Consider the following 13,333-nt stretch of genomic DNA (forward strand, 5'->3'; position numbering starts at 1 on the left):
TTACAAGCTAAGCTCCCCCTGCTTAGACGCAGAAGACTTTTGTCCTGCTAACTACTTCAGTGGATTAGGAAGCAATCAGCTGCCTATCTGTGGCAGAATGGTAGTGAGCAAATAGCTCTTTTACCAGGGTCCTACAAGGGGGAACAGCAGGTACAGTCACATGTGAGAGGCGGCCTTCAGCCTCTATTTTAATTGGAGGCTTTTGTAAAGGGATCCCTTTTCAATTTAACTATATAATTTGAGATCCCTGTTGACAATGAACAAAAGAGTTTGCCCCAGGGAAAAAGAGCACGGTTTTTACAAAACATGGACATAAAACTCTCGCACCTTTTTTTTGAAGCAGAAGAGGAAATCTGTTTTTTTCCCAAATCTAACTTGAAGATGCACATGCATAGAGTAAAGGTACCTTGTATGCATGAACTCTTTTAATGTGGTATATCAAAGCCTGACTTTTGTTTTACTTCCCGATGTATGATTCTACACTCCAGTGACTAAAACAATGTACATGACCGTATCCTGTAATAGCATTTAAGAAACTGCTTTAATGCAAGTGTAACAGTGTAAGATGGGAGGAAGTAAGGGCCTTTCCCAGGGCTAACCCTACAATGTCCTAATGAATCAAAAGACAGGGAGAATTATTAGAGCTATCCCCATTAAACAGCCTATGTACTGCCCTATCTTCAGCTCATAGCTGTACCCAATATACATTCCCCTACCAAAGCTGTTGACTATATGCCTGGAGAGGTGTAATGGCACAGCCCAGCTGGCAGATTGCCTGTGCACTGAATGTGGAACGCTTCCACATTCTCATGTCTGTCAAGTCGTCAGTCAGCAGCAACGCATGTAGCACACTCCAGAACAACTGCACTCAATTTTGCATCGCAGCAGCGCAAATCTGCTGAGCCTGCCACAAAACATTCCAGTCTACACCACTGTTTGTCACGGCGGCCATTTTTCTTTCAAAGTTCCTCATTCCACAGTGCCTCATTTACCCCAAACTTCATCCACACCAGCGTGACACAAAAAACAAGAGGTGGAACACATGAAATCGAGAAGACATCGGCTCTAACTTCTTACTTTTGAGACGAGCCTCAAGCTGCATGTCGAAACAGCAATGATTCTCAAGAAAACTTGAAGTCAACCAACTTCTCTTAAAATTACTTTAAACACTAAATTATTTCTTTGCTAAGATTTATGGGACAACACACATGCACCACCTGTGCATTTTCACATTTCACAAGGCCCCTCTGCTCTGAGTCATACCTTGAACAGTTGCAATTTGACCTTTGTGTTGGGTCAACAAAATCCCAGGATCCAGCTTTGTCAGTCGATTCATCTTCACAGGTACCATTTGTAGTGGCAGAGAATTTCCGCCTGAAACATAATGAAAATGATCAGTCGGGACGAATGACCATTCGCGGCTCTTGACGATAGCCACCTGAAGCCATTAAGAGCAGACCGCTGGGCTCAGTCAGGAACTGTGCTCAGTCATAGCACAGGGGATTCCCTCTGACGCAGATGTTATTGGTTTGAAACCGCTCCACGTCAAGAGCCAACTATGAATGGGATTTCCCAAATGGACACACAATTGGCACTGTGATGGGAATTAGTCAGCCACAGGTGTCTCAGTTCTGGGCAAAATGCAATTCCAGTAACTAGCAATGTTCCTGTACGTTTCAAGTCAACGAGAGGAGTACTGCTTCTCCAACTGGTGCCAATTCTCCTGGTAAGGCATGAAGAGTTTGCACCATGTCAAAAGATGAATGTTTCTGTCGGGTGGATCCTCATTCCTGCCCATGCAGTGAAGGTGGTCTAGCCATGAACCCAGGAGGAGGAGATTTCAAACGTCTCAAAAAAAACTTTGAGGGAGGAATGTTTCCCCTAGGAATGACATAATGGTGTCAGGGAAACCACAGAGAATAAGAGGGCAACGAGTCGGTAACGTACTTGTTCTGAGCTCGGTTGATATTGCACTCCTGCCACACCCTGTCCACCACCTGGCTGGCCAGCTTGCGTGGGATTTTGCCACCATGGTGACTGGTGCTGTCCGTGCTGAAGCCATCGGAAACGGAGGAAAACTTCACCCACTTCTGGGCTGACTGGGAATCCACTGCAAGATTTGAAAAAAACGCGTAAAAAAAGGGAAATGAATACAGCAACAGCACCATCCATAGGGGTGCCCCTATCTCAGGCAACGCGTAGTATTTGAAGTAAACCTCCTGTGCAGAGAGAAGAGAAATTTGAGCTTCAATAAGAATTTTCAGGAAAAAACCTGTCTGACCAGTCTGCCTACTAGAGCATCACTATTCTGTTACATTGTCAATAATGGTCAGCTACCTGGAAAGTAAACTCTATGACAGCTGGAACAGTTAGTGAAGAAAGGCCTACTTGTCTGGGCTTCCTCGGGAGAGGTGGGTGGAGTGAGGGTCACAGACGAGATTGCGGGGTCTCGTGTGGAAGCAGGCACTTGGTGGACACCCGAATAGACAGCTGTGCAGTGGGAGGACCCCACAGGGGTCACGGCAGGGATGTCTGACTGAGGAACCAACACTAGACAGGCAGGGTAGACCATTCTAACTCCAGCTGCAACAGAAGAAAATGTGGGTTTCAGCATCTTCAGCTCAAGCACAACTGCAGTCAAATAAATCAAATATTCTTTGCCCACTCACAGACAACCATTTATGAACAAGTTACAGAGATAAATCATTAAAATGGTCTTGGATACCTTTTTTATTGCATTAGTGGTACTAAAACATACCGATCTCCCCTTAATGGCCCTCTATTAACATCTCTTAGATTAAAGACTGGTCCATCTCCTTGACCAACAGTAATCATCTGTGTAAAACATTTGTCAGGATTTAAAATGAACAGTTACAGAGAATGACTCAGGTAGGTTTTTAACAGTTGATCTATGCAAAAACATGCAGGGAAATGACAAAAATGTGCTGCAAATCATACGTTCTGGGGATCATTACAAGCACAGGGAGACCTGCTGGCCGCGTCGCCCACAACTGCCAGTCTCTTACCCACGAGGACTTCCACCGCCGCCAGGGAGTCGTCCTCCCAGTCCATGTCATCCGGCTTGTCCTCGGAGCTCTCCTTGGAACTGGGGCTGATGGGGTAGAACTGCTTCCATTCCTCGATCAGCTTCTGAGTGGGGGGGTCCGACAGCTTGAATGACTGGCCAGTCAGGGTCCCATTCAAACCAAACGGACTCAGAATTACTGGAAACCAGAGCGACACACACAAAAAAAACATCAGCAGACACGAAGATAAGGCAACAGCCACTGCCACAGTTCAACCCCCCCCAATAGTGTCGCCCTCAGCTCTGGGCTCAATCAGAATACATTTCTTTGGTGGGCATTGCAGGAGTGAAGTATGCAGATCTTACAAGACATCAGAAATAAACCAGATGGATGGCAGGAATTACCAAGACTTAAAATAGGACTGTCCAGATGAGAGCATACCAAAAGCTTTCTGAGATTTACATTTTAGGAATGTGCTTCTAACTACCATTGACCTTTAAATTAAACAGCCTTCTGAAACACTTATAGAAAACAGTCTGATCACAGGAAATAACACCGCAGACCTCCGCAGAACACAAATCACTGCAGGGCGTACAAAAGGGATGTTTTTTAAAAAAAATTAATCATAGGGATTGTTTCCTTCCGGCTCTGTAAGAGGCCTCCATACCTATCTGTCGCTGCTATTACAATGCTAAAGCCCAATTCCTAGCCTATGTTATTGATCTATAACCCCTCGGTGGGCTGACCAAAACGAACCTAGAAAATCAGCATTAGTCTTCATGGCTCTGTTTAACATGCTGTGTCTGTGCTTCCAGGCTAAGATTCATAAAAATAAGGAGAGAATCAAAGCACCATATTCTCCTTTCATTTGCCTCATTCCTAGGGGGGACGCCAGCTAAGAAAAGCGGAAAGCTCTGTCTGCCTGTAAATGATCCCTGTATTGTACGGTATTCCCTGTGAAAAGCAACTGCAAAGAATCCCCCAGGGATAAAGGAGTTACCGTGCACAAATCACCATCATCCTGACAAGACCCCAGACCTTAAGCCAGAAGAAAGTTAAATTTTCTTATTGCTCATCTATTACCAGCTCAAGCACAATACACCGAGCATCCACCAGGATTATGTTGTCAGTTTTAAAATAGGGAGAAATAATTCACTTGGAATCTATGAAGTGTTTTTTTTTTAATTGGATATCTGGTGTGGTAAAAATGAAGGGAATGCATTTGGGAGAGAAGCTACTGATCCTCTTGCTTTGATTCACAACACTACAACTACAGCTGGGGGCTGGGATCTCTATAAACAGAAATAATAATATAGACACACAACTAAGGATGAGTCTGTATCTGAGGGATCCCAGATATACTGTACATAAAAGTACAGCCATGATCATGTGCTATACTAAGTTTTAACTGGCCCAGTCATACAATGTGGGCGGTTGTTACAATTCTCACTGCAACCGCTCACTACAGAAACAGTGGATGAAAAAAATGTCGAGCACAATGGAGAAGTTACCTGAAGAAAGTTGTTTTTGTGCCTATCAGGGGCCCTTCAATTATCACAAAAGGGGACAACTTAAAACACAGCAACCCACTCGTGCTGCTGTTTAAGTGTGGTATCGCCAGCTCTTCACCGCCTTCCTTTTTATTCTAAAGGCTTGTAAACTCCACTGTGTGGTCATAGGGAATTCTAGCAAAAGTGGAAAGGCTGCTCTGTTATTCACATGCTCAGAAAATGCTAAAAGTTTCTTCCTGCTAGGGCAAATAATTCTTCGGGAAGATTTACCCAAGGTTTTTGAAAGGGGGATTAACTAAGCCCCAGCTACCTCAGGCTCAACAGACACAGCAGGACCGGACAGCAAACCTGAGCTGTTCTCTACAGAGCAAGGGATGAGGGGAACAATGTGCCCAGCCATGCTGCTGCTGTTTACTTGTCAGAACCATTCAAGAACCCAGCGTGATGAGATCACTGCGGCTATAGACTACTAATAAAACAGGCTGGAAAACAGGCCCGTTTTCTTTTTCCTGCTTTCAGTTCTCAGCAAACGCCATTATAATCCTGTATGTTTCTACTTCTTTGTCACTAAAGCAAAGCACTCTCCTACATGCTAGGTCAAGGTCAGTTCTCTTAGGCAAACAAAGACAAGAAGTCAAAGGAGAAACTGTTAAATACACCACACTGGCAACCTTCTCAAAGTACATTATCTTGACACATTCTAGATTTGTATCAAACCAATCATTTAAAAATGCTGAACATAAAAAACTGATGAACAGGAGAGTACCCCAGTATTCACAACCTGTGGGGTCTGTCATTTGCATTGCTAAGCATAGCTATGCCATAAGCAGACCACATTCCAATAAATGGTTAGCGCAATCACATTAACATTAATTAAAGGCAGAAATCATTTTATCTTGTGCAATTGCTTTTCAAAACACCAAGCCAGGCAACAATCAAATTCATGCAATGCAAATATGGAAATTCAGCTCTACACAGCATATCAAATACAAACGATAGGCTAAATGAGCTATGAGTTCATTACATCTGCACTGCGTTTTATGGGGTCATTTCCAGAAAAAAAAGAGCTATATGCCTCATAACTTACACCACACAAAGCATACCAAAAATGGTCTTTACAATCATGAAACCAATTTTTTTTCTTACTTGCTTTTAAGCCAGTCATCCCTAGGGCACAGAAACAGACCTTCCTGGTATTTACTGTATTTATCTGATAGAGTTGCTGTGTGAACATTTTAACATAATGGGGGTTATAGTTGGTGCTCTAATGTGCTATTTTTAGGCTGATTTTTGAAAAGCGCTGTAAAAAAAGATTTAGGAAAAGCATAACCCACAAGCGACGGTCTTATCTACACTAGCATTCACATCTTTAAACAGGAATATTTTTCACTTTTTTCATACAGAGAAAGATGTGATGACATTCAAGCAATGTGATCTAATTTACTGATCTGTGATTTTCCTTGCTGATCTCTTTTAGATACATCTGGAAGCACAGCCAAGAAACAACTGCCAAAAAGCACACCTGCACGCACAATATCATTGTGACCACTTTATATACCGTGACTGTGCACTGTATGTCACCATGAACATGTGCTATAGATACTTCTTTAATCCATTGTGGGAGGTCTGCCTTTCAGCCAATAGATTTTACTGATCTGCAAAACAGACAGTCCTACTCTGGTCTTAAAGGTTTATAACATTAACCTAAATAGCCATTAAAAATCAAGTCATTACTAGCCATTTAACTCGGGTCTCAGCCTCCAGTCCCAGCAACACATCGATACACTGCTTCATACTAAAAAACAGCTTAGACAAACTATTTACATGCATAGCATTGCCCTGCACAGTTTCATGAGACCTATCCGTGCAGTATTTATCGAGGGCTGGCAACACGCACGATCTGAGCAGGAAAACATTTGAAGTGGAATACAATCACCGATAAGCAACAATAAAGGGGAAGGATAATGGCATCATTCGCCCTGCAGGAAAAATACATTTCGCAGAGAAATGAGATTCGTTACTGGGCTATTTATCTACAGCTGGAAACCAAAAAAAACAATTGCATCTATAAAGTGCAGAACCCCTAAACTAGAACACAAACAGTGAAAAGTAATAAGCCAGAATATTGCTGGAAAAGGTCCTAAGAGCTTCCACCCCAAATACCCATATAGGAATTCTGATGCAGGAAAGTTTGGTGCGAGTCACTCCTTTTGCAAATGCATCCCTGCAGAGATGCGACTTGGCTATACAGCTTTCTTAAGAAAGGGGCACAGTGCGAACCATACTAGAGTGGATCACAATCACAGCAGCCTAGTTGAGAATGAAACAGAGTGGGGAAAAAAAAAACGCAGCTTGAGACGTTTCTATAACCACTTGTTTTCCTAAAGCAAAATAACAAAGTCATTACATTGCATTTCAGACATTCATCTAAAATTATGGGTATCTACATGCATTTAATTTGTTGCATTATTTATTCTCTCTGTCTGGTTGTTTTAACTACTTCTGACTGCTGTAGCTAAACGAAAAAGGCAGATTTATAAAACGCTTTGTTAGAGTACTATGCACTAAAAACCCTGCAACATCAAAAGCCCTTAGCTCTCACTTTTCTTGTATTCCATAATGGAATTTTTTCAGTACCACAATGCAGATACATTCCTGTGCTCATCCGAGTTTCAGGGGTCGAGTATTTTGTTTTTGTAGATACCAAATGATGCTCAAGTATAAAACTTATTTGTACTCTTGCTTTGCTTCACAGAGCGTCGCATGCGTAGGCTGCAAAGGAACAAGTAATAGGTTTATTCCCTGCTGAAAAGAGAAAAAAAATAAAACACTTGTGTTTTGAGCATGGAATAAACCCATTACTTGTTACATTATACATTATATATACACACATTAAAAAGCATGAAGTAGGACAAAAGAGGAACAGACAGCCTTTTCCATACTGCTGCCTTCTGGCACGGTTATTAACTCCAAGACGAACTGCCACATGAGTTATCCGGCTTGTCTTGGCGCCAGCTGACTGACCTTGGAAGGGGCTGTTGGACTGCTGCGCCAGGGTGAGGTGGCCCTCGCTGAGGTGGTAGATGGGCTGGTGCTGATTGATCTCCACACTGGTGCACACGTTGCTGTCTCCGTGCAGAAAGAAAGTGAAGGCGCAGGACAGGTGTTCGCTGTGGAGGAAACGCACAAACAGGCAGGGTCAACCTCTACATTCAGGATGCAGCAATTCCTTTTGTCCCAGCCTCAAAAACTAAAACAAAATGCACACCAAGACAAAACAGACACACAAAAACACAGCGGCGAGCGATCAGTCATCAGGGCATGCAAATCCCCCAGGGTTATAATGTTGTTATAATTTCCTCTCTCAAGCAAAGGGGCTCAGCAGTGAGGATCTCAGAAAATTCCACAAAAAAACTAGGAGAAGCACGGAAATAAAAAAAACATATTAAACCACATATAAAACAAATTGAGGTGCAGGAGGGGATTTGAATAAATCTTTGTAAACCGTGATCAGAATACAAGACTACAAGTACACTTTATAAACAAGTCCTCAACTCCAGCCTCGTTAATGCTCTTGTTGAGAGCGCTAATTGGAAAGAGAATACTGATTCATCTAAAGCGTTCAGTGTCCACAGCAGACACAGCCATGGCCAGCAGGAGCACAGAAAACAGCACTCCTGCTCTGCAACAGCTTTGAGGTTAATATTTATCCACAGCTGCAATACAGAGTATTAAGCCAGAGAATAAAATTCAGACAAGTGCCTGTGTTGTCTGCATTCCTGTGTGTTACTGTTTAAGTTTTTACATGGCAAGCTGAGTCCATCTTGACAAAGTTTCCACCTTTCCCTAAAATCAACCGTACGTTAAACAAATATACAGAAAGAAAATACCATAAAGATGTAGAATTTAATTACAGAACAGATTCAGCTAAGCATGTAGCTCGTCTATGAATAGCAAAGGTCAGCGTTTAGCAGACGTCCACAAGCGCCTTGCTCATACCCAGACTCTTGCGTGAGATACACTGTTAGAAACTGCGCCTCTATCCGAAGATGTCGCACACAGAGCTGCAGAAACACCACTGACGACACCGTAGAGTCACTCCATCACTTCAAATTACAAAACTCTCACTGCTCTCAACGGCAGGCGTATATAGCAGGAACTCTACCTGGACTAAAAAAAAAGTCAGAATCATTCCTGGGAGCACGTCTGGCTAAAAGTTAGTAGGAATGAGGTGAGCTTTGAAAAACTGGCAAGGATACTCGAAGGAAAGGGGGCTGCAGTCTGGAGGAAATCTGATCTTTTTCGGAAGTTTTCCAAAACCACGCGTCAGTTATAAATTAAATGTGCTCACAGGCCATTTAAAAGCTTTACCTATTTGGCTTACAATATCTGAGCCCTACGGTAGCTAATGCACATTCTGCGGTTTTATATAGCCCAATTCCGCTAAAACAAAAACGTACTCCAACATAATACTAAGAAGAAGCCGCACAAACCCAAGAAAAGCAAGAGAAGAATAATGGAAACAAACCAATCTCTGCAGCAGGACGGTCCATGTCACTGTGGAATGGTCTCTTTAAATGATCTGACACTGAAACTGAAGATAAGGGCAAACAAAACAACTGCATTGGTTGGAAAGCAAACGTGAAGTGTTTAGACAGCAGTGCCCATACTCTGCTTTCATTCCTACAAGGCAAAACCAGCTGTAAGGCAGCTCATTGAGAACAACTGCCTTCTTGGAAAATCTCCTTCCAGGGAATGCAGAGCTTGTTAAAGCCACTGTAAGCTGGGGGCTGTTTGTCAAAGCCGGTTGCCTTGAGTACGTTTTCTTCCACAGCTCGGAAGCCCATCAGCCCTGCATTGAGAGTGTGCAGACATCGCTCCTGGTTTTGAGTTTAACATTAAGGTCAGACAGAGCAAGTTACAAACAAAAGCAGGTAACTTGTGGGGAAACTCCAGAATGTTTAAACGTAAACCCTACATATCAAACACATCAAAAGACAGAACCTGTGTTACACACAGCTCATCACATTAACAGTAATCTTTTCTGATATGGATTCTCTGGTCACCTCTTTAAGTGTGTGTGGGGGTCTTTGTTTTCCTTTTAAGAGAATGTCAACAAGTTATGTTGGCAAGTGACCAGCTTAAAACTGTAAACCCCCCCTCCTTACACACACAAGTCCCCCAAGGACAAAAGATCTGCACAGCTCAAACAGCAGATGTAAACTCAATTCTGTAAACAAGTGTTTTTGGCAGCTGACAGACTCATAGAAAATTCTTCAAAACCAAGTCCAGGATCAGAGTTCAACGGAGCCAAAATTTTTGAGGTTTCTCTGCTAAAATGACCACTTCATGAGACGCTGGGGAAAAAAGGGAATGCTTTATGATTACGATAATAAATAGCTAAAGTAAAAAGTTTTTGCCATATGTACATGTACACTGGGATTCTTATTTGTGCCATTTTCTCAGGACATGCAAAGTGCAACAGACATCTGCAGAGCTTGCGTACAAACTACACCTTTCAATTACAATCACAAAATACTAGCATGAAAGTTTTATTTTACCGATCAAAAATGATACCCCCTCTGTAAGCAAGGGGAAACGCTACACAACAGAACCTCACACAGTAGGCAAGAACACACTGTAGCAACAGGCCCCGATATCAATAACTCAAACATGACTTGCAGAGGAGTGTGGCCTCTTGCTCCACCGAACAAGGATCAGGACGACTTCAACAGCCAGCCGGAGCATGTAGGACAGTTCTTTAAGACACTTCCTTCTGTCGGAGCCTAAGGTTCATTAGTTTGACGCTGTATATGCCCTCAGGATGGGGATACCTTGAGAAGGTTCCGAACAAAAACGATACAACAGGAGAGGCAAATGAGTCCTATTTGGAACCACACCAACAGCCCCTCCACCACACAGATGATCCAACCTGCTAATGGACTGAGAACACCCCAGACATCAACTTGAGGTCACTCTATAGACCAAACGGAGTCTTCAAACTCTGCAAAGAATTTGCAAAACAAAATGCCAATTTCTATCCCAGTCTTAAGATTTTATACTCCACAATAAATTGATGCCAAGGTTAAAGCAAAGCTTTAAAAGAGAAGCAATTCTCTTATGCCAATACAGAAACAGCCAAAAGCTAGAGTGCAATCAGTCCTACGCATTTAGATGTGTTACACAGCAGTGCAGACAGTTCATTACAAGTGACATCAGGTGATGGCTCAGTCACCAACTGCCCCTCTTGACATGGCCTCTGAACAGCTGGGAAGCACATTTTCAAAGCGTAATCGAGCTGTCATGAGCACCGAGGGCTCGCTTCCACTGTAAAGAGCACCGGCAGGTAGAACAGGATGTTCTATGAACTTATACCCCAGTTACGAATTCCTTTTGTTCACTTGTAAGAAAAGCCAAACAAAAAAAGGTTTTCAATGATCTCTGCAGGCAGCAGCATATTAAAAAAATGCCAGTTGAAGGAGATTAGTGGAGGAGGAATCCCCAAGCGAGTCTGTGCAGAATTCGGTTTTTCCCCTCATTGCCTGTGAAATGCAAATAAGCAAAACGCTACCCTGCTGGCAAGCTCAACGTCAGGCATTCTGGAATGCAACCTGTGACACCAGCATGTCCTCATAGCCTCCGACTATGCATTGTTCTTTAAGCACCTGCAGACTTCCCAGAAGCAAAGAGGAAAAGAAAGCCCTTAAAACTGACAAGACGAGCTTTCGTTCCGAAGCTGTCCTGCAAGCTGGCACTGGGGTGCTGCCCTCTGTCTCTCAGAGAGGGGAAAGGACGTCACCCATGTGGGCGCAGACAACCAGAGCCCGTGCTGTTGAAGCTCCGTGCCAGACTGCGAACAGGGACCCTTCGTGACTGAAAACACCGAAAGGACACCAGGAGGACAAGCCTTCAAATCCTGGAAACGCAGCTCACGTGGCAAAAGAATCAAAGCAGACGCAGAACAACACGTTTCATTGCAGCGGGGGCATTCGTCCTTTAACACCCTGACGCTCTGCTGCACTCCGCAGCCTCCCTCTTCCTGCTTCCTCCGCTGAACTGTGCGGTCTCCTCCAATGAAACGCCCCGAAATCGACCCGAGCCCTCCTCTTCCGCTCTGGCAGGGCCGGACTGCCGCTGCGAGAGGAGGCTGCTTGACAGGCCAGAGCCAGCCAGATGCACGAGGACTAGATAAAAGGGGAAGTCTTTCTCTGTAAACATTTACAAGCCTCCTGAACTGTTCCTGTGAACTGCCGGAGCACACACGCTGAGCGTGCACAACCCCGCTCCCTTGAGAGTTGAGAGCGAGCGGATCACCGCCACTTCCAGAGCACAGTAAGACATCTCATCCGGGCCGACACGCGACAACATACACCTGAACGGAGCTCTGACCACCGCAGGAACTCCAATTTGACTGACAGGGTTGACACCCTAAATCCTAATAAAAAAAATTAAAAATCTTGTTTTATTCTCAAGTTTAAAATTCAGCCTGTCTGGTTCTGCACCAAAGAAACTGTAGTGCTGTGATATTTCATACATTGTGTACAGAATTCCTTATTTTTATAGGTTTTTAATAATCTGCAACTGCTTGATGAAATGCCAACAGCACTTTTTTTCCCCAGAAATAAAGCTATAAACTTTCAGATTATAAAAGTGGTACGAAAATTTTATTATTGCTACAAATTATTCATGTATATTGTATTGGGCCTTTCAAAACCCTGAACTTTAAAATCTTTATTTCCAAGCGCTTCCTTAAGCATTTATTGCTCTCAGGGTTACAGTTCTGTTGGCAGACTTAAAACAGCCTTAGTTTTCCTGAACAGCAGCCCTAATAACAGACAGAGAAACAAGGGGACAAAAACCAAAAGCATTTGCAAAGCATTGCATCTGCCAATACATTTTGGTGATCCGATCAAAGATTTACAAAAACCAATACATAAACCCACCAATACAATTTTTCTTGCACAGAAACCCCTATGCTGTGTAACTTGCCAGGTTTTGTTACCAGAACCTCATTTGCAGCCATACTGCAGAGACAAACCTCAAATGCAAAACACTTCTGCTATCAACATAAAAATGAAGCTTAATCTAAACCACTGAGGCCAGCTCCTAGTTGCTAAAAATTGCAGCACAATGAGCTTCACCTCTTTTCCAGACTGCGGAGGGCCTTTATTGTTGAAAACTGCACATGGTTTCAAGCTCAAACAAACTAGCAGGCTTTCTGTTCTTCGGAACAAGCCGGATGATTAAGTGCAGTGTCTGAACAGAGTGTTCTCTGGTCACAGGAACGGTACTGTGACGGGCTGATTCCACACCCCTGCCATCAGATGCCTCATCCAGTCTATGAACAATAACCACACAGGGGTGGTCATGTTCAGAGAAGGCTTCAGTTCTGAAAAGACACTGCCCATACCCCTTTTATTCCCAGTTAAAATCTTAATTCTTTTAATAGGTTGTTACAAAAGCAGCTAATTTGAAATTAAAAGAGTTCTTTTTTTTAAAAAAAAGATACCAAGAAGAATTTTCCCAGAAAGAGCTTCCAACTGATTCCAGTGGCACAGACATGACTGACTACTAGGAACAGAGAGCAGTGCTGAAGTACGTGCTCTAAGAGAACCCTGAGCTCCGACAGATTCCAGAGACCCAAGAATTCTCAGAAGACGGGACATTTCTTCAAGAGATCATAACAGCCCAGTGCAGAAGTGCACAACAACCACATCAGACTGCTCATAATACCCTCAGGGCTGCGTCAAAACTGACCACGCAGTCAGACACTTCACTGTTAATTCTGTCCATATA

The 13,333-nt window shown here is 43.3% G+C and overlaps 1 protein-coding gene across 1 annotated transcript in view; it reads right to left on the reverse strand.

Annotated features, from left to right (window-relative positions):
* The window catches only part of med13a (mediator complex subunit 13a), a 66,549-nt gene that overhangs the window by 21,188 nt on the left and 32,028 nt on the right, over nt 1–13,333 (reverse strand). The window contains exons 4-8 of the mRNA XM_088907144.1: nt 7,562–7,707; nt 3,027–3,224; nt 2,389–2,583; nt 1,948–2,110; nt 1,264–1,374 (exon numbers count right to left, since the gene is read on the reverse strand). Of these exons, the coding sequence (XP_088763270.1) occupies nt 1,264–1,374; nt 1,948–2,110; nt 2,389–2,583; nt 3,027–3,224; nt 7,562–7,707 (813 nt within the window). The remainder of the gene's footprint in view (nt 1–1,263; nt 1,375–1,947; nt 2,111–2,388; nt 2,584–3,026; nt 3,225–7,561; nt 7,708–13,333) is intronic.

This window comes from Atractosteus spatula, chromosome 27, assembly GCF_055471065.1.
Source record: "Atractosteus spatula isolate fAtrSpa1 chromosome 27, fAtrSpa1.hap1, whole genome shotgun sequence".
Lineage (NCBI taxonomy): Eukaryota > Metazoa > Chordata > Actinopteri > Semionotiformes > Lepisosteidae > Atractosteus > Atractosteus spatula.